Below are 27,253 nucleotides of genomic sequence, written 5' to 3'. Positions count from 1 at the left end.
TTATTTCTCATTTGCTTTCCCAACAAGATGCATATAGCATGTTTCTTGTGTACACAAATTCTTAATTCATAACTGACAAGAAACATTATACAGTAAATGAAGAAGATGCTTAGCAAAAAACCTCACTGGCAAAGGAACAATATCTGTAGGGACACTTTGTAATTTGTGCAGATTAAATATATCCTGAAAAAGTTATTCTTTCAGACACACTGAGTAAGTATTTGGCATAATGTTTTACCCTTCCATTTGCTAGTTAGACAGGCATGTGTTCTCCTGCACATAAGAAGGAAAGTCCAGATCTTTAAGTTATAGAATCTGTATGGGAGGGCATTTAACTGCAGGGGACAATTTACCCAGTATAGCTGTGTTTGTCGTTCTCTGATGCCCTACCCTTACAGTCTCTCCTCCTGCTTCTCAGAATCTTAGTGCTCACTCCCCATCCCACCAACTACTTCTCCAATATCTCCATCCTCCCAATTCCCACATCAGCGTACTCTCTCTAGTTCATACGCTTCTTCCTCCTTATCTACTCGCTTGCAACTTTAAGTATTGTGTTGTAGCTAAGGGTCATAGTTATCATTTTGTTAAAAAAAAAAAAAAAAAGCAGCCAAAATCACCCCACATCACCATTTGATCACCAGGCATTGCAATGTACTATGAAACAGTAAATTTATTAAGCCGTGTAGCAGCATCTTGAAAATGCTGTCCAGCAAAAAAAAAATTAGCCACATTTTTTACCAAGGGATTTACTTGCCGTTTGCAGGCAGGGGCAAGCGGGCTGGGTAGGGTTTGCTACTCTGCACCAGGCCCCTCCGAAGATTTTTTTGCATGGGGGCCGGGCTGCTAAAAATCCCATAAAACACAAAACGATTGCCAATTATACCCATTTGTACAAAGGATGTAACCAAGCATGTTCCATTAATACAAACTGATTTTTATCAGATAGATTGGAAAGTCTGAGCAACCTCCAAGCCAATATAGCTGTTAATTGGTTGTGTAGTGTCCCTGAACTCCCAGTGATTTTGTCATTTATATATCCAATTAGAGGCCAGTCTTGTCACAGAACCAGCTGTTCATCAGTTAGGCTTAAGAACCAGGGACTGGACTTTGATATTTCTTTGCTGGTAACAAATGGCATGGCAAGACCCCATGATCCAGCACTCACCTTCCAACACATATCATTTTTAAAAAATGTACAACATTCCCCAGAATTATGTTAAAACTGATGCAGATATATCTTAAAGGAACAGTAACATCAAAAAATTCAAGTGTATAAAAGAAATTCCAATATAATGTACTGTTGCGCTGCACTGGTACAACTGGTGTGTTTGCCTCAGAAACACTACTATAGTTTATATAAAGAATGCAGCTGTGTAGCCATGGGGGCAGCCATTCAAAGGAGAAAAGGCACAGGCACTTAGCAGGTAACAGATAAAACACTATTGTATTCTACAGAGCTTATCCGTTATCTGCTATGTAACCTGTGCCTTTTCTCCTTTTTTCCAGCTTGAATGGCTGCCCACGGGGCTACACAGCAGCTTATTTATATAAACTATAGTAGCTTTTCTGTAGCAAACACACAACTTTTACCAGTGCAGGGCACTAGTATAATATATTCTATTTACTTTAAAACTCTTTAATTTTTTGGTGTTACTGTTTCTTTAACCAAAGCATCAAATTAATTAGAAAAATTATTAGAAAATTGATTATCTGGCTTACTGTGCTGCTACTGGGTAACAAAAGACAAGCCGGGAACAAAATGAATTATAAACTTTCATTTTTTAGAAAATCGGTAAAAAAAGAAAATATAAAGAAACTGCAAAGAGTTATTTGTGTTTTACTACTGGAAAATGATATGTGTTTTGAGAAGATGAAGGGCTCCTTTAAAGGAGTGCATTTTTTAAATAAACTTTTTTATTTCTTGTTTTCAAAATATTAGCAGTTTTTACATTGCCAATATAAAGAATCTGAAACAGCAGTACCACCTGCTGTTAATTTCAGTTGACTGCACACAGCTAAATAAAAGCAAAGTCTTGTGATGTTGCTATGCTCATAAAATTAAGATTGTGAGCAAAAAAGAGTCATCTAACATTATACTGGTCTGTTCGAAAAAGAGCAACATCACAGGACGTTCCTTTTCTCATTAGCTTAATTTCCTACCGACTGTGTCCAGGTGGCCAAAAATTCATCTTATTTGCAGTGTACAAAAATAAGAATGTGAATTTGATCTTGTTAATATTTTGGGAAGAACATTATGGGGGAAAATGGTTTTACCTCCCCATGCACTAGCACCTCCAGGCAACGCTGAAGCAGATACTGTAGTAGAGCTGAAGTCTGGCTGCAAGTCCAGAAGATCATTGGACAGTTTCGGTGAGCTGTATACGAAAGCAGAAAAAGTACTGTAAATAGTACTAGGAGCTTGCACAACCTGTTTCTCCGACACCAACATGGTACAAAGAAACAGCAAGGTACAGACATTTGAAAAATATATTTTACAAGAACATGTCTCTTGTTGTTTAGACTCACCATATTGCAGCTGCTGCACTTGCAGTTGCAAAAAGGTCGATAGGTGGTGAGGTGTCTACTGTTTTAGATGGGGTTGCATTAGGCGACGTGACGGTTGTTGCAGGAGATGACTAAACAGGTACACATAAAAGAAAACTATATTCAGATATCTGTTGCATACAGAATGATTTCCACACTAACAGTTATCTAACATTTCTCTCTTCAGTCAAGTTGAAGCAAATAACTCACTGCTAAGGTGTTAATTCTCCTTTAGGGCAAGGACACATGGGGTGGATTTTCAGCCTGTGGATAAGCACAGGTTTACAATCTGCGCCTACACGTAAAAGATCTTGTTGTGTCTGCACCCAGAAGCATTAAACCCACCAGGGTGCAGGCACATGCAGCATTTACAGGTCACCTACCTTATTAGTTGTTATAGGTTACTGCACCTGGACAAACTAAGTTGGCTTTTAAACCCCAAACCATCCACCATCACTTGTGCTATTTAGTGCCACATGGTTACATATGGGGGCATATTTATTATAGTGTGCAAGCCAACATTACTGTACTGGTGATGTTGCTTTTTCTGGGAACTGTCCTTTTACCCTTGAGAAATATACCACAAAATGTTTACCGTTGCCTGATTAAACAATGTTTAAAATTCCATAAAGAACTGTAGATTGTGTAGACCAATGGCCTTAAGTATTAAATACATGAAGGAGGTCTTTTTCAGGAAAGAAATATAATTTCATAGAAAGAATTAAATTCACACAATAAAAAAAAATAACAATTAACTTGTACCTTCCCAACTGGAGATCCAGATCTGAAACCAGAAGAATAATAGAGAAAGCATTACAAAATGTAATTATCTTCATTGCAAAATGTAATTATCTTCATTGCGTATTTTTCTGTTTACATACATATTTAATATGCCAATAAAAATACCATGTTGTCAGAGGACTATATAAAGCTAAAATACCTCAACTGTATGTGCTTAAAGTGGACCTGTCACCCAGACATAAAAAGCTGTATAATAAAAGCCCTTTTCAAATTAAACAAGAAACCCAAAATCATTTTTTTATTACCACATCCATACCTATTATAAAAGCATTTAAAAATCCCAGCTGTCAGTCATATATTGCCTGCCCCGCCTCTATGCCTTAGGCATAGGGGTGGGGCAGACAGTTACTTTCATTTTCAATTCAGAACTTCTTAGATGTTGCTGCACCCCTCACATTCCCCCTCCCTCCTCACCATGTAATTTTGTAACCAGTGCATGGACATGGGCATTAGGTCCCTCCATACTGGCACAGAAACAAGATTTTGGCAGGATGCAATGCCTGCTTTGATAACAGTGCCCACAAAATGGCCCCTGCCTGCATGCTGCAATTGTGAATTCCAAGGCTGAAGAAACTAAGATTAAAATAATTTATATAGTGTAAGTAAAGTTTATTTTGCTTGAAAACCACAATAGAAAACATTTTGGAATTATTTCTTAAGGTGACAGGTCCGCTTTAAAAAGAAAAATGCTTAGAAGCCAAGAAACTTGAAGATTTTACGTTAGAGTCATTTTGATATTTTAGATACTGTATGTGGTGAGCCATTTTTACTTCTAAAACAATTTTACTTCTAAAACAAGTGAAAATAGTAATTTTTTTCTAAATAAGGAGATAATTGTACCGTAACACCTGAAGAGAACTTGTTAGCCTGTTAAAATTAGATTTACTGCGTCACTAACTAATTGGTAAAAGGTCTTATTCACTGGTTCTTTAACTCATTACAGAATACAGAAGTATAATTTGTCTGCGTCCCCTTTTACATACAAAAAGGACAGCAGGGTTGCCACCCAGCCTACCGACCTAGCCAGTAAAATACCAGCCAGGGCCAGTATTACAAATGTACCTGCAATATAAATGCGGGTAAATTTGTAATCCCTAGTTGTTCAGCCTCCACCCGCCCCTGTTCAACTCCAATTCTACCCTCAACCCCCCCTCCATCCTGCCCAATACCTCTTCCGCACCACCTTCTAGCTGATTCTTCCTCTCCTTTGCCCGATGGTGTAGCAACTCTGCCCCTTATGCACCCATCCCTCTTGGTTCCATCCCCCATCTCCACGTCATTGGCTGGTAAGGGGCCCACAAAAAGGTGGCAACCCTTAAGGGCAATGGTATGGTATAAATGTCAGCATCACCACCCCCCTCCTAAAAAATGTCAAGGCTGCCCAGCAAAATTTGTTAAAAAAATAGCATCATTGCGAGGCAGACCCTGCAGTCTGGGCCCCCTTACCACCCCTGGCTGGACAGTGGTTACGCCACTGTTAAAGGGTTACTAAACCGAATACAAAAATTAAAACTTACATAGCTGAATAGGGTTAAAAAAAGACCAATTAAATCTATTAATTCAACCTTTCCAAATGAACCCCAGTGCACATACATACACACTCTTACTGATCCTATCTATACACTCACTTACAGCAGGGAAAATATGTATTAAATACATCAATGTTTTTCTCAGTAAATATATTTCTAATGGGGCTATTAAAATGAAATTTACACCAGATGTTGGTAACAACCCAAGTAATCCACAAAAACAAAGAACCCACTTACTGAAATGTATATGATACTTAGTAGAAAAGCCTTTGTTGGTAATGACAGCTTCAAGGTGCCTCATGTATAGAGAAACTAGTTGCACGCATTGCTCAGGTGGGATTTTGGCCCATTCTTCCACACAATCTTGAAGGTTCCAGAGCCTCTTCTATGAACTCTGATCTTCAGTTCTTTCCATTGATTTTCAATTGGATTCAAGTCGGGTGATTGACTGGGTCATTGTAGCAGCTTTATTTTCTTTCTCTGAAATCAACTGAGAATTTCCTTGGCTGTGTGTTTGGGATCATTGTCTTGCTGAAATGTCCACCCTCATTTTACCTTCAGCATCCTGGTAGATTGCAGCAGATTCTTATCAAGAATGTCCCAGTACATTTCTCCATTCATCCTTCCTTATTGGCTCTTGGAAAACTCTGCTGATTATTCTTTTGACTATCAGAAATCTTGCGAGGGGAACATGGTCGTGGCCAGTTTGGTGTGAAATTATGTTCTTTCCCCTTCCGGATTATGGCCGCAACAGTGCTCAATAGAACATTCAGAAGCTTAGAAATACATCTGTAACCAATGGCATCAGTATGTTTTGCAACAATAAGGTTGCAAAGGTCTTAATGAATGAGTCTCATGACTGGGCTGTTAATATTGGGGGGTATACATTGTTTCGGAGGGACAGGGGCAATAGGAAAGGAGGAGGAGTGTGTCTGTTCATTAAGCACGACTTAAAAGCAAATATTAAGGAGGAAGTGATGGGGGTAACAGAGGGAGCTGAATCCTTATGGGTTGAGCTTCTCACAGATAGTAAAGAATCTACCAAGCTAATTGTAGGGGTATGCTATAGACCCCCTAATGTAAGCGAAGAGGAGGAGGCCCAGCTCCTGTTGCAAATAGAAAAGGCTGCTAGTTTGGGGCAAGTGATAATAATGGGGGATTTTAATTACCCTGATATTGACTGGGGCAATAGTACTGCCAGGACAGTAAATGGGAACAAGTTTATAAACTTGCTGCACGACAACTTTATGTCACAGGTTGTTGAGGAGCCAACCAGGAACAATGCTATACTAATGACCCAGAACGTATAGCAAATGTGCAAGTGGTTGAACCCCTGGGTAATAGTGACCATAATGTTATTTCATTTGATGTTTGGTGCAGGAAACAAATTTACACGGGGGCAACAAAGACACTGAATTTTAGGAAGGCAAATTTTAGCTCCTTAAGGGCAGCGCTTCAGGGCATAGATTGGGGCATTATGTTTTCTGATAAAAATACAGAGCAGAAATGGTTGTCATTTAAAATGATATTAAATCATTACTGTTCTCAATTCATTCCATTAATAAGAAAAAGTAGAAGTGTTAAGAATCACCCTATGTGGCTTAACTCTGAGGTAAAGAAGTTAATAGGGAAAAAAAGGAAAGCTTTTAAGAAATATAAGTCAGAGGGGACAGTAGCTGCGTTTAATGAATATAAACACTATAACAAGTGTTGTAAAACAGCAATCCGGAAGGCAAAGATAGAAAATGAGGAGCGCATCGCGGCCGAGGCCAAGACTAACCCCAAAAAGTTTTTTAAGTATATTAATAGTAAAAAGATGCAGGTTGAGGGTGTGGCCCCATTGAGTTATAATAACAATATGGTTACAGCGGATACAGAAAAGGCAGATGTGCTTAACCAGTTCTTTTCTTCTGTGTATACAGTAGAGGAGCCAGTGGGCCAAGTCTCACCCAATAGCTTCACTGTTGCCTCAGCTCCAACTACACAGTGGTTGGCACAGGATATGGTGCTTAAAGGGTTACACACGATAAATGTAAACAAGGCACCTGGGCCAGATGGAATACACCCTCGGGTACTGAGAGAGCTAGGGGCAGAATTGCAGTGGCCCTTGTTTCTGATATTCTCAGACTCTCTTTCATCAGGTATGGTACCTAGTGATTGGAAGAAGGCGAATGTCACTCCCATATTTAAAAAGGGAATAAGATCTCAGCCTGGCAATTATAGGCCTGTAAGTTTGACATCCGTGGTGGGCAAGTTATTTGAAGGCTTGTTAAGGGATCACATTCAAAATTATGTAGTGGAGAATGGCATTATGAGCAGTAATCAGCATGGCTTTATGAAGGACAGGTCATGTCAGACCAATTGAATTGCTTTTTATGATGAGGTAAGTAAGAAGCTGGACAGTGGGGATGCAGTAGATATAATCTATTTGGATTTTGCCAAAGCATTTGATACCGTTCCCCACAAACGACTGCTTTCTAAGCTAAGGTCTATTGGTCTTAGTGAAGTCGTTTGCACATGGATAGAAAACTGGCTACAGGATCGGGTACAGAGGGTGGTTGTTAATGGCACATTCTCTACTTGGAGTAAGGTTCTCAGTGGGGTCCCTCAGGGTTCTGTACTGGGTCCACTTTTGTTTAATTTGTTCATAAATGACTTAGGGGAGGGTATTATGAGTAATGTATCAGTGTTTGCAGATGACACAAAACTCTGCAGACCAGTCAATTCTATCCAGGATGTGACATCCCTGCAGCAGGATCTTGACCAACTGGCAATCTGGGCAGCTAAGTGGCAGATGAGATTTAATGTGGATAAATGTAAGGTCATGCACCTGGGATGTAAAAATATGCAAGCCCCGTATAACCTTAATGGGACTGCACTAGGCAAATCCATAATGGAGAAGGATCTTGGAGTCCTTGTAGATAATAAACTTGGCTGTAGCAAGCAATGCCAGGCAGCAGCTGCAAGGGCAAACAAGGTTCTGAGCTGTATTAAAAGGGGTATAGATTCACGGGAGGAGGGGGTTATTCTTCCCCTTTACAGAGCACTGGTAAGGCCCCATCTAGAATATGCTGTTCAGTTTTGGTCTCCAGTGCTCAAACAGGACATTATTGAGCTAGAGAGGGTCCAGAGAAGGGCAACTAAGCTGGTAAAGGGTATGGAAAGTCTCGGTTATGAAGAAAGACTGGCCAAGTTGGGTCTGTTTACACTGGAGAAGAGGCGCTTAAGAGGTGACATGATAACTATGTATAAATATATAAGGGGATCATATAATAACCTCTCTAATGTTTTATTTACCAGTAGGTCCTTCCAACGGACACGAGGGCACCCACTCCGTTTAGAAGAAGGGAGGTTCCATTTAAATATTCGGAAAGGATTTTTTACAGTGAGAGCTGTGAAGTTGTGGAATTCCCTCCCCGAATCAGTCGTACTGGCTGATACATTATATAGCTTTAAGAAGGGGCTGGATGGATTCTTAGCAAGTGAGGGAATACACGGTTATGGGAGATAGCTCTTAGTACAAGTTGATACAGGGACTGGTCCGATTGCCATCTTGGAGTCAGGAAGGAATTTTTTCCCCTCTGAGGCAAATTAGAGAGGCTTCAGATGGGGTTTTTTGCCTTCCTCTGGATCAACTTGTAGTTAGGCAGGTTAGGTATAGGCATTATGGTTGAACTTGATGGACGTATGTCTTTTTTCAACCCAACTTACTATGTTACTATGTTACTATGTTAAGAGAGCTCTTTCCTTTTACCCATCATGAGATGCTTCTTGTGTGATACCTTGGTAATGAGAAACCTTTTCAAAGGCCATCAGTTTGGACTAAACCAGCTGATATTAATATGCACTGATAGGGGGCAGGATTGCTTTCAGATTTCAGCAGGTTTCTTGGCTTATAATGCCTTATTGCGCCTCCTTTTCTTTGTGTGTTCAATATTTATTCCCTATGTCATTCCACATTATTACACATAACTTAATTTGAAGACTTATTTGTTTTGATTTATTTGTATGTGTCAGTGGTTGCCGACACCTGGTGTAAATTTCATGTCAAAAGCCCCATTAGAAATATATTTACTGAGAAAACATTAATGTGTTCATTACTTATTTTCCATGCTGTATGTAAACTATACATAACAATATCTATACTAACGATAGAATTTGGTAGAAAAATAGCCTTGGATATTATGTTTGTTCTAGAAAATCATCCAAGCCCTAAAAGGCATTAACAGAATCTCCCAACACATCACCTCCCCCCCATTATGAAGAACCATTTTCACTGCTTCAAATAAAAGTTTTGTTCCTCAAGTCTAAAGTTGGCCTTTGGTTTTTTGTTCTTTTCTATGTGAAAAAAGAACCCCTGCTATAGTTCTATCCCTGAAATGGGATATGTAGGCTTTCAACATGTACAGTGGCTTGCAAAAGTATTCAGCCCCCTTGAACTTTTCCACATTTTTTCACATTACAGCCACAAACATGAATCATTTTATTGGAATTCCACTTGAAAGACCAATACAATACCAATGGTGTACACGTGAGAAGTGGAACGAAAATCATACATGATTCCAAACATTTTTTACAAATAAATAACTGCAAAGTGGGGTGTGCGTAATTATTTAGCCCCCTTTGGTCTGAGTGCAGTCAGTTGCCCATAGACATTGCCTGATGAGTGATAATTACTAAATAGAGTGCACCTGTGTGTAATCTAATATCAGTACAAATACAGCTGCTCTGTGACAGCCTCAGAGGTTGTCCAAGAGAATATTGGGAGCAACAACACCATGAAGTCCAAAGAACACACCAGACAGGTCAGGGATAAAGTTATTGAGAAATTTAAAGCAGGCTTAGGCTACAAAAAGATTTCCAAAGCCTTGAACATCCCACGGAGCACTGTTCAAGCGATCATTCAGAAATGGAAGGAGTATGGCACAACTGTAAACCTACCAAGACAAGGCCGTCCACCTAAACTCACAGGCCGAACAAGAAGAGCGCTGATCAGAAATGCAGCCAAGAGGCCCATGGTGACTCTGGACGAGCTGCAGAGATCTACAGCTCAGGTGGGGGAATCTGTCCATAGGACAACTATTAGTCGTGCACTGCACAAAGTTGGCCTTTATGGAAGAGTGGCAAGAATAAAGCCATTGTTAACAGAAAACCATAAGAAGTCCCGTTTGCAGTTTGCCACAAGCCATGTGGGGGACACAGCAAACATGTGGAAGAAGGTGCTCTCTGGTCAGATGAGACCAAAATGGAACTTTTTGGCCAAAATGCAAAACGCTATGTGTGGCGGAAAACTAACATTGCACATCACTCTGAACACACCATCCCCACTGTCAAATATGGTGGTGGCAGCATCATGCTCTGGGGGTGCTTCTCTTCAGCAGGGACAGGGAAGCTGGTCAGAGTTGATGGGAAGATGGATGGAGCCAAATACAGGGCAATCTTGGAAGAAAACCTCTTGGAGTCTGCAAAAGACTTGAGACTGGGGCGGAGGTTCACCTTCCAGCAGGACAACGACCCTAAACATAAAGCCAGGGCAGCAATGGAATGGTTTAAAACAAAACATATCCATGTGTTAGAATGGCCCAGTCAAAGTCCAGATCTAAATCCAATCAAGAATCTGTGGCAAGATCTGAAAACTGCTGTTCACAAACGCTGTCCATCTAATCTGACTGAGCTGGAGCTGTTTTGCAAAGAAGAATGGGCAAGGATTTCAGTCTCTAGATGTGCAAAGCTGGTAGAGACATACCCTAAAAGACTGGCAGCTGTAATTGCAGCAAAAGGTGGTTCTACAAAGTATTGACTCAGGGGGCTGAATAATTACGCACACCCCACTTTGCAGTTATTTATTTGTAAAAAATGTTTGGAATCATGTATGATTTTTGTTCCACTTCTCACATGTACACCACTTTGTATTGGTCTTTCACGTGGAATTCCAATAAAATTGATTCATGTTTGTGGCTGTAATGTGACAAAATGTGGAAAACTTCAAGGGGGCCGAATACTTTTGCAAGCCACTGTATATCTCTTGGCTACAATTGGCTAATGTCAGCAACGAAATATACCCAAACCCCCTCATTGTTAAACCATTGATTAAGTTTTACTTTGCATTCACAGAACAGCACTGTAAAAACCAGTACTGTTCTGCTACTTCCTTCAAGGATAGTTTGCAATTTATATTTGTTTATATGTTCTATATGTGGTGAATATGGATAAACTTAATTTGCATATGGCTATATCTAAAAGCAACTAACAGAAATACTTAAAGAAATAAAAGTTTTGCTTACCCTTCACTGAAACATCCAGAGAAGCAAGGGCAATAAAAAAGGATGAATGAGACTGATCTCTATATTAACATAGGGCATTTTATAGTAAAATAAAAGCACAGACTAAAACAATATTGCATCTTAAGTAATTAGTATATTTTGAAGTTTGATAAATGTTATTAATGCCTGTTAACCATTGATATGTACCCCAAGCGCATCGGTTACTCGCCTACAATAAATCTAATTGTAGAATTTAGCCTGCAACGGGACTAATAGAGAGCAACAGCTGTTGCTTCATCTGTAATTGGAGGTCTCACAGAAGGTAATTAGGCCTATAGAAAGGCCCATGAAAAGTTACAAATGATGAGCTGGTAGAACTACTGTAGTTGCCTGTTTAAAGAAGCCAATTTTACAATTTGTGCACTTTGCAAGATTTCAAGCTGCACATTTCGCTTGGAGGAAAACTTCCAGAACACATAACAAAATTTCAATAAGCAGTTATGTAACTAGATGTTACTGGGCCCCACAGCAAATTCACTTTAGGGTCAAAATAAATATATTCAAATAAACAGGGTGCTGCCAAAATGTTGAACCAAGATATGTGTGTGTGTGTGTATACACACACACATAATTAGTGATGAGCTTATTTATATGTACCTGCTTCCAGGTTTCTTGCCTTCCAGTGTATTTAAATGCTGCTCTAGAGTTTCCAGTAAGCTGCTTGGGGCCTGAAGACATAAAACAAAAAGGACGATATTAAAGCCAACTAAAATTAACATTTCTGAAATCCTCTAATACAGTGCTGTCCAACCCACGACCCCCCTCTGTGTGGCCCCCCACCTGTCTGGCTGCGTTGATGGTTTACCTTTGTGTAAGCTTTAAATGGTATCAGTACTGAGATTAACTGACCCCCTGCATGGTTCCACCTCAGATTCAGGCTGTAATCCCCCTGTATTGTTTAAACATGTAATCCCCTGTGTTTTTCACACCTTTTAATCTCTGCATTGTTAAACCCCTGCAGTGTTCACACCTCAGGCTCAGGCTGTAATCATCCCCATTGTTCTCTTCTTCACACCTCAGACAAAGGTACTGTAGGTACCTATGTAGGTACTGCCTGGCAGGGCAGGCAGAGTATGGCACACACAGCCAGCATAGGGCAGGCAGAGTATGGCACACACAGACAGCATAGAGCAGGGAGGGTATGGCACACACAGGAAAGGTAGGGCAGGCAGAGCATGGCACACACAGGCAGCTAAGGGCAGGCAGAGTATGGCACACACAGGCAGCATAGAGCAGGTAGAGTATGGCACACACAGGCAGGGTAGGGCAGGCAGAGTATGGCACACACAGGCAGGGTAGGGCAGGCAGAGTGCTGCCTGTGTGTGCCATACTCTGCTTGCCCTATGCTGCTTGTGGGAGGTGAACCTGGCAGGGGTTTGTTGTGGGAGTTTGTTAGCAGTTGTAAATAGCCATTAAATGGTCCCTAAGGTGTGTAATTATGTGCTATCCACAGGGGAGGAGGAGGCATATGGAATTTAAGGGTATATCTTAATATGACATAATTCTTTCACATATGAATGATGGTTGATATCCCCACAGTAGAGACCAAGCATTTGGGATTTTGCTGTGCTACTGTCATTGTGATAAAATAGGTGTGGTTTGAAGTGGGTGTGGTTTAAAAAAGGGGAGTGGTCAAAACTGGCTTCCATTAGCGGCCCTCCACCATGTATGCTAGAGAAATTCCGGCCCTCGGCACCGCAGAAGTTGGACAGAACTGCTCTAATACATTAATATACTATTATCAAATATTAATAGAAAAAGGCTTCCTCCCGACAACAGTACTAAAACCAAAAGCTAATCACACAGGAAGCAATTAGAGTGAGATCCCACAGTGATCCCAAACCAGTGGCTCGGGGGCAAAATGTTGCTCACCAAACCCTTGGATGTTGCTCTCAGTGCCCCCAAACCAGGTATTTATTTTTGAATTCCTGACTTGGTGGCAAGTTTTGGTTGAATAAAAACAAGATTTACTACCAAATAAAGCCTCCTGTAAGCCGATAGTGTGCATAGAGGCTATCTAATAGCCAATCTTAGCCCTTATTTGGCACCTCCATGAACTTTTATGATGCTTGTGTTGCTCTCCAAGTCGTTTTACTTTTGACTGTGGCTCATGAGTAAGAAAGGTTAGGGACACCTGCTTCAATTCCAGTGCACTGTAAACCCCCTGCATAATAGACCACAGTCAAAGGACCAAACATGGAGTATCTTCAATTTCTCAGTGTTCCCTGTTTAGCTAAAGAAATAATCACCATAGTTTTTTTTGTGATTAAATAGGTAGCCTTGTCAGCATAAGCCCTATTAACTGAATTTAATTTGAGCAAGGAGGTATACTGCCCCTTTGACCTTTAGACATAAGCAGGTTACATAAAATTAAACCTGTAGCAGTGCTAAACCTTTACATAACCTAGGGGGGAAATAGCACCTGAAAATCTGCCTCTAAAATGAATGAGGGGAACTTCTAATCTCTTTTGAATCCCATTTGAATAGCCAAAATAAAGCAAAATTGTCATGTTGTTCTCAAACATATATTACCAAAACAAAGAAAAAATAACTTTATAGGAGTTTGGTTTTTTTTACAAAAACAAAACTGAGCTGATTTCACAGATTACAAGACAAGACTAGAAAAGGTTAGATTTCGCGTGCTGGAAAGTAGATTTAAAGAACACAAAGTTTAGTGAGCTAATTCATACGTTTAAAGGTAATGTTAACCACTAGGAAACAAGTCAATCTATTTCAAGGCGATATTTAAAGTAAGTTGTTTTCAGATAAGAGCCAGGACAGAGAGGAAGCTGAAAGCAAACCAGTAAATCATAAACTTATAAATTACCGGTTCATCGATGCAGCCATCCTTTAAAAAAGAAAACCTCTATTATTAAGTGTTTCAAGGTTAGTCAACAATTCTATTTTGTATTCCTAAAGAATAACAAATAATGGACCCTGAATGCTTAGTGGTCCAGTTTGTGGATGTGACATCATAAAACCAAAAGTGATTTAATCTAAGGGTGGGATGAAGGCAGTAAGGGCAGCAAGATACAGAGCAACATACTCTACCAGGCCTGATCACAAACCTACCAAGCTGCACCCCTACTGGTTTCTACCTTTACTGCTAAATGCCCACATTTCCCTGTGGATACTTCATGGTACCTGACCTGCTGCAGGGCTCTAAGCTAGAGCCATCGTTATGCCCAGGCACACCTATACTAATACTGTGTTAACATTACTAAGATTATCATTCTTCTACATTTTCCATTTTGCAGATAAAATAGGTTCTCTTATATGGTTGGCCAAAACCACTTCATATGAGTACAACAGGTATCGGACCCCTTATCCAAAAACCCATTATCCAGAAAGTTCCGAATTACAGAAAGGCCATCTACCATAGACTCCATTATAAGCAAATAATTCAAATTTTTCAAAATGATTTCCTTTTTCTCTGTAATAATAGAACTGTACCTTGTACTTGATCCTAATTAAGGATCAATATAAGGATTAATATAATTAATCCTTATTGGAGCCAAAACAATCCTATTGGGTTTAATTACTGTTTAAATAATTTTTTTAGTAGACTTAAGGTAGGAGATCTGAATTATAAAAAAAAATCCCCAGGTCCCGAGCATTCTGGAAAAAGGGTCCCATACCAGTACTGTGATAACATCAGGAATCTGTGCATCATATCTTGGCAGAGCACTGGGTGATTTTCAGGGGAGTATTGCACATGGCTGATAATATATCTGTAAGGCTGGAACAATAGATCTAAAATTCCAAATTTTATTTAGACTTTGAAGTTTCAGAATCACACAGCATGATCCAGAGCTAAACACTAAATAACTGAATTCCTGACATGTTTTTGGAATATGGCATTTGTCTATTTATAGTTGCACAGCAGAGGTGTTATGTGAAGTTTTATTTTCAGCTGTAAGGAAGCAAAAGACCTATACACAGGAAACGTGTTATTTCACTAGCAGCAACAATGGTATTGCACATCAACCCTTAAAAATATTCTTTCAAAATCATTAGTCAACAGTTCTAAAACCAGATGATAAAAAGGGTTATGTTGGGAAAAACAATCTCTATTTTAAAATGCATAGCACAAATAATACATTTTCTATGCTATTGCCTATGGGTCTAATTTTACTGCATGACATGCTGACAATCAGAGGTGCGTCATTTTAAAAATTAACTGTTGCACTTTCAGACACAGAATAATCCTGCGAGCTGTGGCAGGCCTTTTTGATTTGGCCATATACTATGTTTAAAGTTTTTATATGATTAAAATACTCACTTGGGTAAGGTCTGGAATATCTCCCTTGTCAATGCCAACTTGCTGTAATTCAAAAAAAAGACAATCATCATAATTTTTTTTTACAAATAAAATCTCCATGAGTGTGTGGCATAGACCTTGGTAAGCAGCAAATAATTTCGCAAATTATTCTAGTGAGCTGCCTTACCAGTTTCCATTTCTCATGTGCGTTTTATGTTCCTGAGCTGTTATCTACTGAGACACATTCTATACCAGCCTTCTGACATCCTTTTCTTTAGCTTATCATTGCTACACCAAACTGAATTTCATTCCCATTTCAACTCAAATCTTGAAGCACTGTCCTAATGTCAAATTTCTACATTTTCCACTTAAGGCCACAGTGCTTAAATTATTACCAGACTCTTTTGGAGGTACAGGCATCCTTCCTCTTGTCTCAATGGATGCCAGACACAGTGTATAATAATTTCAGTTTTTTGTTTTTATACACTTGATTATTTAATCCTGCGTCTTTATGAGAAATTACATTTACGGATGCAGCAAACCAAAATAGATGTCAAAATATAATAAGCACTAATTTAAAGGTGCTCTATAAGCCCATGTTAAACCTGAGCTTACCTCTGCAACTTTCATGAATTCAGACACCCGGGTCATTCTTGTTAAAAATCGCTTATAAATTTCAAGAGCATCTTTGCACTGACCCTTCTTCATTTCAAAAAATTTTTCTAAGAAATAAAAGGGAAAAAAGGGTTTATCTATAAATGAGAAAAATGTGTATACATACAGAAATCTTAATGTATGAGCCATCTGAAATTTACTTGTTGTGACAAATAAATTAATTTTTTCACAGTGCACAGTGCTTTTCACAGTACTACTTTCTAGGAGGTGTAATGTTGGGAGCTGTATTTGTTCACAGAGAATTGCTGTTGTAAACAGTTAAACCAAAAAGTGCTCAAGAGTGTGTGAATGCTTTGCGTCCCTAATAAAATATTTGCATTAACAAAATACCAAAACAAAAGTAAGTCATATCAATTATTACCATAGTTGTCTTGCTATTACATCCTTTTCTGAATAAATTAATTTTGGACATGTGTCAATGGAAAAAATGCAATTTGAAGCCAATCAAACACTGAAGGGCTCAATGAAAGGGCTCAGTAAGGGGCTCAATCAAACACTGGTGCAGGGTTCGACAGGTCCACTTCAACATATACCATGTTCATTTTGGACATGCTCTTATGTAATTGTTAATGGCTCTTTATGGCCACATTAGTTTTGGAAGTAGTGCACCGCTTGTGCTCTTTCAAATGATAAAACCCAAAGTATTACTGGCCTGCTCTACTGATCACAATGCCAAATTTCTCACACAAGAAGTTTCCAAAGTTGGTTTTAATAATCTCAGGGTCAGAAAAAAATGCAGCATATTTGAAAAGTCTCTTCTTGGCTCCTTCTCTCCAGCAACTGCAGGAAGTCTCAAAATTTTTAGCTCTCTCACCTTATCACCTGTCCACTTAATTCCATTCCTTCCAAACGTCTACGCAATGCTTCAATGCTTAGCAAATGCTAAAAGCATTAACTCATCTATGAAATCTCTCATTCCCTACAGGAATCTTCCCGCCCAAATGAAACAAGCACTTGTTACCCCCTATTCTGAAAAAAACCCTCTCTTGATCCCTCCAAAATCTTTCTGCTCCCTTTCATCTCTAAACTACTTGTGCACCTAGTTTACAACTGACTGGAGCTATTCCTCTCTGACAATAACCTGCTGGATGCCCTACAATCTGGTTTTAGACAACAACTCTCCACAAAAACTGCTCTAACATGACTAACCAATGACCTCTTATTGGCTAAAGCCAAAAACCACTACTCACTACAAATATTTCTTGATCTCTCAGCTGGTTTTGGCTGTGTATTCTCCTCCAGTCCCTCCACTCTCTTGGCCTTCGTGTCACTGCCTTGTGCTGATTTTCATCTTACCTCTCAGATCGCTCTTTCATTGTCATCATATTTTCCCTTACCTCTTTCTTTTGGGGTAGTAAAGAACTTCTTATCATCTCTAATTAACACTTACTTTGTTTTTAAATTCAGTTTTTTTAGATTATTTATTATGTACTGTGTCTCTAATAAAAAAAATACCTCAACTGATGCTGGATGTATACAGTCACTTTGCATTACAAGCAATACATGCCCAGATCTGGTAGAGTAATTTAGCCGACTTCTTTCAGGACTGATCATCTGTTGAATTTTAGGTGATCTGTTTGAAAATTTCACCTGCTGATGCACATTGGTGGCTGATGAATTTTCATCAACAGATGAGAAAGTTAAGAGGAGTCAAATCCATCACTCCCTGCAGTTCCTTACATTTGGGCTTTGTCCCCGAACAAATGGATGAATGTAAGGTGGCCCTGCATGGGTATGACCACTTGTACAGTGTTCCTCTATTCAGTCTAGAGGCCGATCAGCTGGGTACCATGAAGCATTGCCACCTATGGGCATAACAATTGTCATTCTACTAGGCGAGTAGTATTTACTTTTTTGCTTGAAATTTTAAAAATAAGTAATACAATGCTAAAAAATCTTATAGCAATAAGACCGAGTGTGGACCCAGAGGCTTACAATTTGAACACATAATATAAACTTCATTACTCACCTAATAAATTAATTATTCCATCATTATAACAAGCAAATAACTTGATAAGATCTTTAAAAAGAAGCATAAAAGCAGCATTTATAACACCGTTTGTTAGTTCGTTTGGATGTACCTGTGAAACAAAGAAAAAAAAAGAATGAATGCACTGAATTTGCCATTATATATCAAGACCACTGAAATCTTTAACTCAACTTTGGTATCTAATTTTATATATGTAAGTCATCTTTGGCGTTAATGTGACCAAAACACCTGAAAAAAAAGATTATTTAGTTGTTCAGAATTTGCCTATAAGTTTTGCTAGTTTTTGTTTGTGGCTTTAATAAAGCATGGTGTTGCCTAACAGCTCATCTACAGTGACCTTCTGATTGGGGTTAGCCAGGCTGCTGATAGACTAGAATTCTATTGCTTCAATATACATTTAACTGCAACTTACTTGCTTGCTTTCAAGGTTAAAACCCCCAAATGGTTGCCCTTTTATTGCCCCACTGGGATCACATGACTGTAGCTGGGAAGGGTGTTTAATGTATATTGAAGCAGTAGAATTCTTAATGAATTAGATAAAAGTGAGTGTAGGACTGGCCAGAAGGGATGACTTTGACGTAGTTGGCCAGCTTGTATACTGAAATATATGGGCAAACAATCTCTGTTTTGCTTAAAGGGGAGGGCATTTCTTGGTAGCTTAATGCACAGAATGTCTTAAGGTCCTATATTTATTGATAATGTGTGAGTGCAGAGGATTTCTTGTTTTTGTATTTATGTATTTTGTGGTCACAACCTCAGTGCACTACCACCTAATGGTTTAAAATGTAGTGGTTGAGCACAACTTTCCCCTTTTTGCTGCTACACACGCTACAAAATTGTAAAGTTGCAACAACATCCCTTTAAAAGGGAATTATTGCAAAAATAAAAATGTAATATAAGCTTCATTTAATGGATATATGGATTGGTGCTCCCTTTGCCTAGATGATGTATTAGAGCTCACAGTTTTGAAAATACCAAAAATACTGTCTCTCTACAAGCAGGATTAGTGCTAGAATCAGTTATTTTGTTAGATTTTGTTTGTGCCCCAACTTGTGCATGAAGAGAGTATAAAGATAGTATAAAAAGAGAGAGAAATTACTGACAGGGTGATAGTGAAGAGTAACTTGATTATTTCAAAAACAGTACAGAACTAAATTAATTATATCTAAAGATTTGTTATTTCTATAAGATTAGGCTTATATTACATTTTGTTTTTTCCCTTTAATGTATGAATAATTAAATCAGTTCTAAAGTATAAAAGCTTTGCTCATAAGCACGCATCATCTCTGATGATCACTAATTAGACCTTCAGTGCATGTATTGTAGAGCTGTGCTGAAATCTATGCAGGGAGTAGGTTGCCATCTCTTTCATTACTGTCACTATAATAAAATGGAAATCTTGGGGTATTAGTACATATATATATATATATGCTGCACATTGACTAGACTTTATAAGTTTCCTGTATCACTGAACTGGTGATTCAGTATATCCTTACTGTATCTTCTACTGAGGGGTGTAACAGAGAAAGCAGACCCTGCAAGGTGGGGGGGTCGAAGGTTTAGAAGGAGATCAAGCTTAAAGGCTGATTTATTAGGACATACGAGACTAGTAAAACACCACGTACAAATGTGACCATACAATCACAAAAGCTTCATTCACCAGATTTCTGTGGAACCTTTCCATACATTTAGGGACTGTTTCCATGTTTTTAAAATTAGGTGGGGGTAAAAAAGCACCTCAATTTAGGTGAAACTGCCTAAAACTGATTGTGTTACCTAAATAACTGAGCCCTTTGTCTAGGGATTACTTAAAACTGCATACTATGCTTTTTTAAATCCTTTTGGGCTGTGATATGAATGTCTGCACTACAATTTTCTTATTATGTGTGTTTGAGAAACTCCACAATAATTCTACTGATATTTCACGGTACAGTTCACAGCTTGTGAGTGTTTTAGCACCTGTCACTGAGCCTTAATGACAGCTGACAGCTACAACATTTATTCATTTGTGCACCCTAGCATACATACTGCATGACATCAGCATCCCTGGGATACAGTTGCCAGTGTAATGGGCTTAGTCAGCACACATATTATCACATATTATTGTTTGCAATATTCTGCATTGAAGATGCAATTTATTTATTTTAAATATACAAACGCATACCGTGTGTGGCATTAGTCTTATCCAATAAATGACACACAGAAGGACACATTTTTATCTATTTCTACAGGCTAGAAAGTCATAAAAGCAAATTGTAGAAACAAGAATGTGTGGATCAATAGATGTGTCAAAGAGGATATTTCAAGCCATACTTCTAACCTGGATGAACCATGCCCTGTTACAAACAACCACACCACTGATCCATCTACACCCAAACCAAGTCGCTCTTCTTTTCATATTAGGACATCCTACCACTGCATACTCTCAGTCTCAGAGAAAAACATTTTCAGTAAAATTTTTAAAAAAATGGAAAATGCATGCCACAAGCTAGGATATAGTAAATAAAATATTGCAGTTAATCTTACAGGCAATGATAATATACAGACTGACTGAGGGTTGCAGGAATCTAGATCAATCAAGGCGTGTATTATTTTCTAAATTAAATTCTGTCCCAGACCAAACAAGTTACTTGGCATCTAATTACTGGAGCTGTGTCTCTGATGGATGGGAATTAATTACATTCTCTCCAGAAAGGCATATGACTCATTCACCTCATAAGCATGGTAGAAAAAAAAATGATTGGTCATTTTATTTATCCAGTCATAACACAGTCCATGGTTGGTAGCAGTGATAAAATCAGGAAATATATAGAAATGCTATTTGGTAGTAAAAGAGTGCTGTTCATATTAGGTTGTATTACCAGGGGTTTCAAACTTTAGATACAAATTGTACAGGGCACTGGCATACATGAAATGTATGCTGAAATATTTTGTCCCTGGAAAAAAATACACATGTAAAATGTTGGGGGTTGTTATAAAGTGCTTTCCATTATAATATTGATGGCTTACTGCACTTGGCTGAGCACAGAGAAAAAAGGCAGAAGAGAATGGCACATGGGAAGAAGGGGAGCAAGTATCTGGAAGTAGTGACTAAGAGAAAATAATAAGCTTAGTGTAAATAAGAAGAGAGCAGAAACACATTAAGCAAATGGAGAAAATCTCAGACCAAAAGGGAATTCAAAAGAAAGAAAGGAAAAACTAGAGGTTGGAAGGTTAGAGTCCCCTTAATAAATAGAAAATAAAATTGCTAAATACTGCTCCCTCTCTTTACAGGGACATAAGGTAAACTCATTGGGGGGTGGGAGTAACCATTACTATGGTTTGCTTTATGTACAAAAAACCCCAGGTGCTACTTAATGTTATGTTCTTGTGACTAAGGCATCAAATGTTTGCTTACAGAAATTTAAGGTGGAATTTGAGATGTGGTTGCAGTTTGCTAGCTACGTGCTTCTACTCTTATTATAGTACCTCTCCATAAAGTGTATCAGCAGCCAAGAATGAAGATTGTTAAGGTGGAACCTACAATTTTCAGATGTGCTGCACTTCTTTTCTATCCACAATAAGCAAAAATACCTCTTTAAAACCATGCCTTTAAAAATTGAGCAGCAAGGATAAGGAAGGAAGCTAATCATGAAGGCCCCAATAACAACATTAGTGTAATATATATATATATATATATATATATATATATATATATATATATATATATATATATATATATATATATATATATATATATATATATATATATATATACATATACAAACAAAAAAGTTTCTCCACAGATATCTTATCCAGGTAGAAAAAGTTTGATTTTTAACCACATCAATATTTGCTTGGCAGTCATGGAAACAAAAATGCAAATAGAACCAATCAGGTCTCACGTGTGTGAGAAAATGCAAAATGGCATTATTTATTTTGTGAGTTTAATGGGTTATGTGCTTTGAAATGCCAATTAAAATGGTTTTAGAAAAGATTAAGGTAAGCAGGGGATTATAAAGAATGTAACTCAAACCAGTGCAAATTTCTGTCAAGGTAATTTGAACATTATTTAAAAAAGTGGAAACACAAGATATTTACACTTTATAAGAGACATTAAAGGAACAGTAACACCAAAAAATGAAAGTGTATAAAAGTAACTAAAATATAATGTGCTGCTGCCCTGCACTGGTAAAAGTTGTGTGTGTACTTCAGAAAGTCTACTATAATTTATATAAATAAGCTGGTATGTAGCCATGGAGGCAGCCATTCAAAGGAAAAAAGGCACAGGCACATAGCAGATAACAGATAAAACACTATTGTATTCTACAGGACTTATCTCTTATCTGCTATGTAACCTGTGCCTTTTCTCCTTTTTCCAGCTTGAATGGCTGCCCCCGTGGCTACACAGCAGCTTATCATATAAATTATAGTAGTGTTACTGTAGCAAACACACCAGTTTTACCAGTGCAGGGCAACAGTGCATAATATTTTTATTACTTTAAAGCTCTTTCATTTTTTTGGTGTTACTGTTCCTTTAAGGGCATTTCACAGCCTCACAGCAAATACAATTATACATTGCACTGAGGATTATACAAACAGTATACTATACATGTGGTGTAACATTCACTTTCTTTTTCTATATTTGCATAACAATACTTCAACGGTCAATCTGAAGTACATATTAAGGAGTGCATATTGGGCTAATTCGATCATTTGGCTCTAGGGCCAAATGATCGAATTAAACCGGCGGCATAGGTGCCGTCAGACTGAGGATCGCATCAACAATGCGATGCGTCCCTGATCCGACGGAAAATCAAACTTGCCTGATCGAGATCTGCCCAATTTTTGGCCAAATGTAAGTTGTGTAGGCCTGTCGGGGGTGCCTATAAATGGCCAGATAAGCTGCCAAATTGGTCCAAAGGACCTGAATGGGCAGCTGACATCTGCCTGTGTTTGCCCACCTTTAGAGCAGTGAGTCCCAAACTGTGGGGTTGGCTAACTAGGGGCTTGGAACAGTGAAAAGGGGAGTTGAGCCTTAATGCCAGTTAGGGTACGATTCAGGGACAATATCTATTTGCTTCTACGGTTGCACCTAAAAGATGTCACTTAGGATGAGGTCTGGGTTGAAAACATTTTTGCTCTCATAGATTTTCATGGAGCCATGGCTGAATGACTCATACATCAATATTTTACTAACTTTGTAACCTTTTCATGGTCTAAGTGGGACCCTGACCAAAGGTTTGACTTCCAATGGGCACTTGAACTGAAAAAGCCCAACAACCACTGCACTAGAACAACCTGTAAACTTGTAAAGTCAAATGATAAAACATGCTTTGTTTTACTTACATCAAACTCAAGCAAGGCATCAATTTGCCCTTGTAGTATTGGCATGCCCTTTAGCAGTTTCTCTGGAAGCATTGTTCTCATGACACCTTCAGCCCTGGAAGCAGACCACATGTTACACCAATAGCAGAATACAGCATACTGTTGTAGTTTATAAGAGGATATAAACATACTGCGTACCCCTTTTTTACTCTTGCAAAGTCGAATGCCATTTGTCTGTAGGAGAAGGCTTTTTCGTTGAGGTACCTACTGTATCTCCGTATAAATGTTGACATATCATAACCTAGAGGGAATCAAACATATAGTCATAAACGATTGCACAGGCCCTGGATGCACGATAGGTGGTTGGATCACGGTTTGGTCATTGTTTGAATATTTGGTTTCATGCCTATACTTTCATTATCTTTTTGATAATATTTTTTAAAAATAAAAATGCTTGTTCTTTTTTCCACACATTAAACAAGAAGGAGCTCTGATCCTCTGTCTGATGAAGATTATTGCCAACACATAAAGGAGAAGGAAAGGCTAGTAAAGAGTTAATCTCAAGCTGCAGGCATACCTTCAGTTCTCTCAATAGTGCCCTTAAGTCTCCCCATATTTCACCTGTTCAGAAGATCTGAAGCCAAACAGGAAGAAAAAACGCTGAGCTGTGTAAAGAAAGTTCCCATAATACCTCACTCCTGCACTGAGACCCAGACCAAGTGAACATGCTCAGTTAGTAAGACTATGGGGCACATTTACTAACCCACGAACGGCCGAATGCGTCTGATTGCGTTTTTTTCGTAATGATCGGTAATTTTGCGATTTTTTTCGGCGTCTTTACGATTTTTGCGTAAAAACGCGAGTTTTTCGGCATCTTTACGATTTTTGTGTAAAAACGCAAGTTTTTCGGCGTCTTTACGAAAGTTGCGCAAAGTCGCGTTTTTTTCGTAGCGTTAACACTTGCGCGCAAAGTCACGCCTTTTTCGTAGCGTTAAAACTTAAAAGGCGCGACGTTTCGCGCAAGTTTTAACGCTACGAAAAAATCGCGACTTTGCGCAACTTTCGTAAAGACGCCGAAAAACTTGCGTTTTTACGCAAAAATCGTAAAGACGCAGAAAAACTCGCGTTTTTACGAAAAAATCGTAAAGACGCCGAAAAAATCGCAAAAAATACGAAAAAGTCGCAAAATGTTCGTTTCCAATCGGAATTTTTCCAATTCGGATTCGAAATCGTGTCTTAGTAAATCAGCCCCTATGAGTCAGCTTCCTGCTGATCCACATTCCTAAGGGGGAGGGAGTGAGTTCTTAGCATTCTTGAGGGAGGGGGGAGCAGGAGACAGCAGAGAACAGAAAGCTGCATGTCTCTGGCACATGAATTACAGACACAACTAATCTTTTTTCAGAGAAGTCAGTGCGGCGTGTCTGAGTGCTTATGGCTGTATTTACATAGACCTTTCTGATAAAGCTTACTTAGTTTGTACCTTTCTTTCTCCTTTAAAGTTAAGTATCAATGAGTAATATATAACCTTTCAGTCAGGACCCATGAATGGGTCTCCATGCTGTTTATGTTCCCATTTAATAAAGTGAAATTAAAACATGGTACAGTATCAATACTGAATGTTGGGTTGTGAAGCTAATATCAATTTTGAGGCCTTTTACATTTTGAGCTAGAGAAACCTTTGAATGAATGATCTGGTGTATGAGGGGGTGAGTAAAAAAGATTTTTCCTTACCGTGTGAGCCACTTTTATCCAAGAAATTACTAAGATTAAAGAGGGTGTTGCGAGATGCCAGATATTGTATAAACCTCTGCAAAATAAATACAAAACATAATAAACATTTAAAACATACACAAGACTCCCACATCTTAGAAAATTGCTAAATCATCATTTAACAAGGCATTCAATATAAGGAAGCATAACACTGCTAGCACATTGGTCGTCTTCTATTTTTTTCTATAGTGTTAGAATTGCTTTCTACTGCATTACTGTTGTTTACACTGTACTGTGACTAGTGTATTAAAAATCAAATAATTGTGGCAAACCACAGCACAGTTAAGGTAGGCACCTGACTGGATTTTCTAACATTACATATAGACATGTGCCCAATTTTAGGCCAGGTATTGGTCGGGCAGGTTACATTGGGGCAAGCTTCACACTGGCAGGAACAATTGATACTTTGTCTCCCCATATCTTTTGAAGAGTTTATTTAGCACAGTTTACAGCAGCCCAAACAACAAGGCATTATTACTGCTGCTATTCATGGTGCCTCTGAGATTATATATATTGACGTGTACAGAAAAGACGGAGAAAAAAATAGAATGAGCTTTTTTTGTTGCTTTCATCTGCTCAGATTCATGTTATTCAAAGGCCTTACCTCGTTACCATGAACCATTAGGTGATGAGTTGTGACTAAGGCTTTGAACACAACGACCCAGCTGCTATTTGTAGCTCGTTCAAACAGCGTGTCTGCCATCTGAGGAATATTGACATTTGTCTCATTGGTGGCTTGGATTAAGACTGTAAGAAAAAAAATCAAAGCAATAAAACCAGGTTACAATTTGATATCCTATTTTAGAGCATTTGAAACCTGGGATATGGCATTGAGACCACAAGCTGATGCTGGACTGCAGTTGCCATTGGACTGCAAATGAGGCAACATCTGACACTTCTTTAAGATAGTGTCACATCTACAGTAGGAATAAGCTTTACATTTTTGCAAAGAAACCAACATGGTACTATTTCTACACATATTTCAAGAGGAACTTACTATACATGCTGCCTTCCACTGACTTCAGTAAAGACCACCTTACATCAACCAATGGAGAAAAGTATAAAATACATTTCAGCTATTCTGCCAAATAAAGTACACATGGCAACATTAATGCTCTGGGGAGAAGCATTCTCTCATTTTATTTACTATAGGTTAAAAAGATTAGAGCTCCAAAAAGTGAGGAATTATTTAACATTTCAAGTACAACACCATTTTCCAAGTTGGGACACTGCATGAAATGTAAATAAAAAGATAAAAGAATTAACAAATCATTTAAACCAAAGAAAACACATCAAATGTAAGAAATGCAATTATTTTCTGAAAAATATGTGCTCATTCTAAATTTGATGCCAGCAATATTTCAAAACAGTTGGGAAAGGGGCAACAAAAGACTAGAAATATGTCTTACACCACTAAGGGCATGCCAGAGAGGCTGGAAAAATACTGCAACAATTCAACGCACAGATGCAGCCAGCAAGTTTTCACATTTTGTGTCACTGTGTCCAGACATCACTTTTTAAAAATCCTGACTCTAGCTGGTGCTAGAGCTGGGATAGGCCAAGCTGACCGAGCGCCCTAGGCAACCTGGTCGGCCACCTCGCCCCCCCTTCACGCGTGCTTGGCAGTTCAGTCAGTGTGGGGTGGAATCATTGGCCTCACCACGTAATGACAACCAGCGGGGGCACTGACAAGAGAGGATGGACTAGGGGTAGGTAGGAGAGGTTCATTGCACCCTAGGCAGGTGCCTCTTCTGCCTACCCTTAGTTTCGGCCCAGTGCTAGAGTGCAAAGACTTGCCAGCAAAACACAACAGAAAATACCATAGACCATGTGCCACCTGCTGGCAAATGTTGGTATTTTTATTTTCATGGTAAAGGAAGCTGGTTCTAACTGTACCTCAATGTAAAACTGCAATAGATTTGGGGATTTCATTATATACAGAACATAATATAATTAAGAGATTCAGAGAATCCTGGGAAATCTCTGTATCAAGGCACAAAGCTTAAAGCCAGTACTGGATGGCTATGATATTGGGGCGGTCAGTGGTGGTGCA

General features: G+C 38.7%; 1 protein-coding gene across 17 annotated transcripts in view; it reads right to left on the bottom strand.

The window, feature by feature from the left end:
* snap91 (synaptosome associated protein 91kDa) overlaps window positions 1-27,253 on the bottom strand; it is a 78,719-nt gene that overhangs the window by 26,346 nt on the left and 25,120 nt on the right. For 9 of the 17 annotated variants that reach the window (XM_012962769.3, XM_012962768.3, XM_012962772.3 and 6 more), the window contains exons 3-15: window positions 25,805-25,947; window positions 25,162-25,237; window positions 23,629-23,731; window positions 23,452-23,545; window positions 18,103-18,214; window positions 16,074-16,180; window positions 15,480-15,521; window positions 14,025-14,045; window positions 11,795-11,865; window positions 11,159-11,164; window positions 3,307-3,328; window positions 2,527-2,636; window positions 2,275-2,375 (exon numbers count right to left, since the gene is read on the bottom strand). In XM_012962769.3, the coding sequence (XP_012818223.1) occupies window positions 2,275-2,375; window positions 2,527-2,636; window positions 3,307-3,328; window positions 11,159-11,164; window positions 11,795-11,865; window positions 14,025-14,045; window positions 15,480-15,521; window positions 16,074-16,180; window positions 18,103-18,214; window positions 23,452-23,545; window positions 23,629-23,731; window positions 25,162-25,237; window positions 25,805-25,947 (1,008 nt within the window). 17 annotated transcript variants of the gene reach the window in all.

This window comes from Xenopus tropicalis, chromosome 5 (assembly GCF_000004195.4).
Source record: "Xenopus tropicalis strain Nigerian chromosome 5, UCB_Xtro_10.0, whole genome shotgun sequence".
In the NCBI taxonomy this organism is placed as follows: Eukaryota; Metazoa; Chordata; class Amphibia; order Anura; family Pipidae; genus Xenopus; species Xenopus tropicalis.
This window is presented reverse-complemented; position numbering and strand designations above follow the sequence as displayed.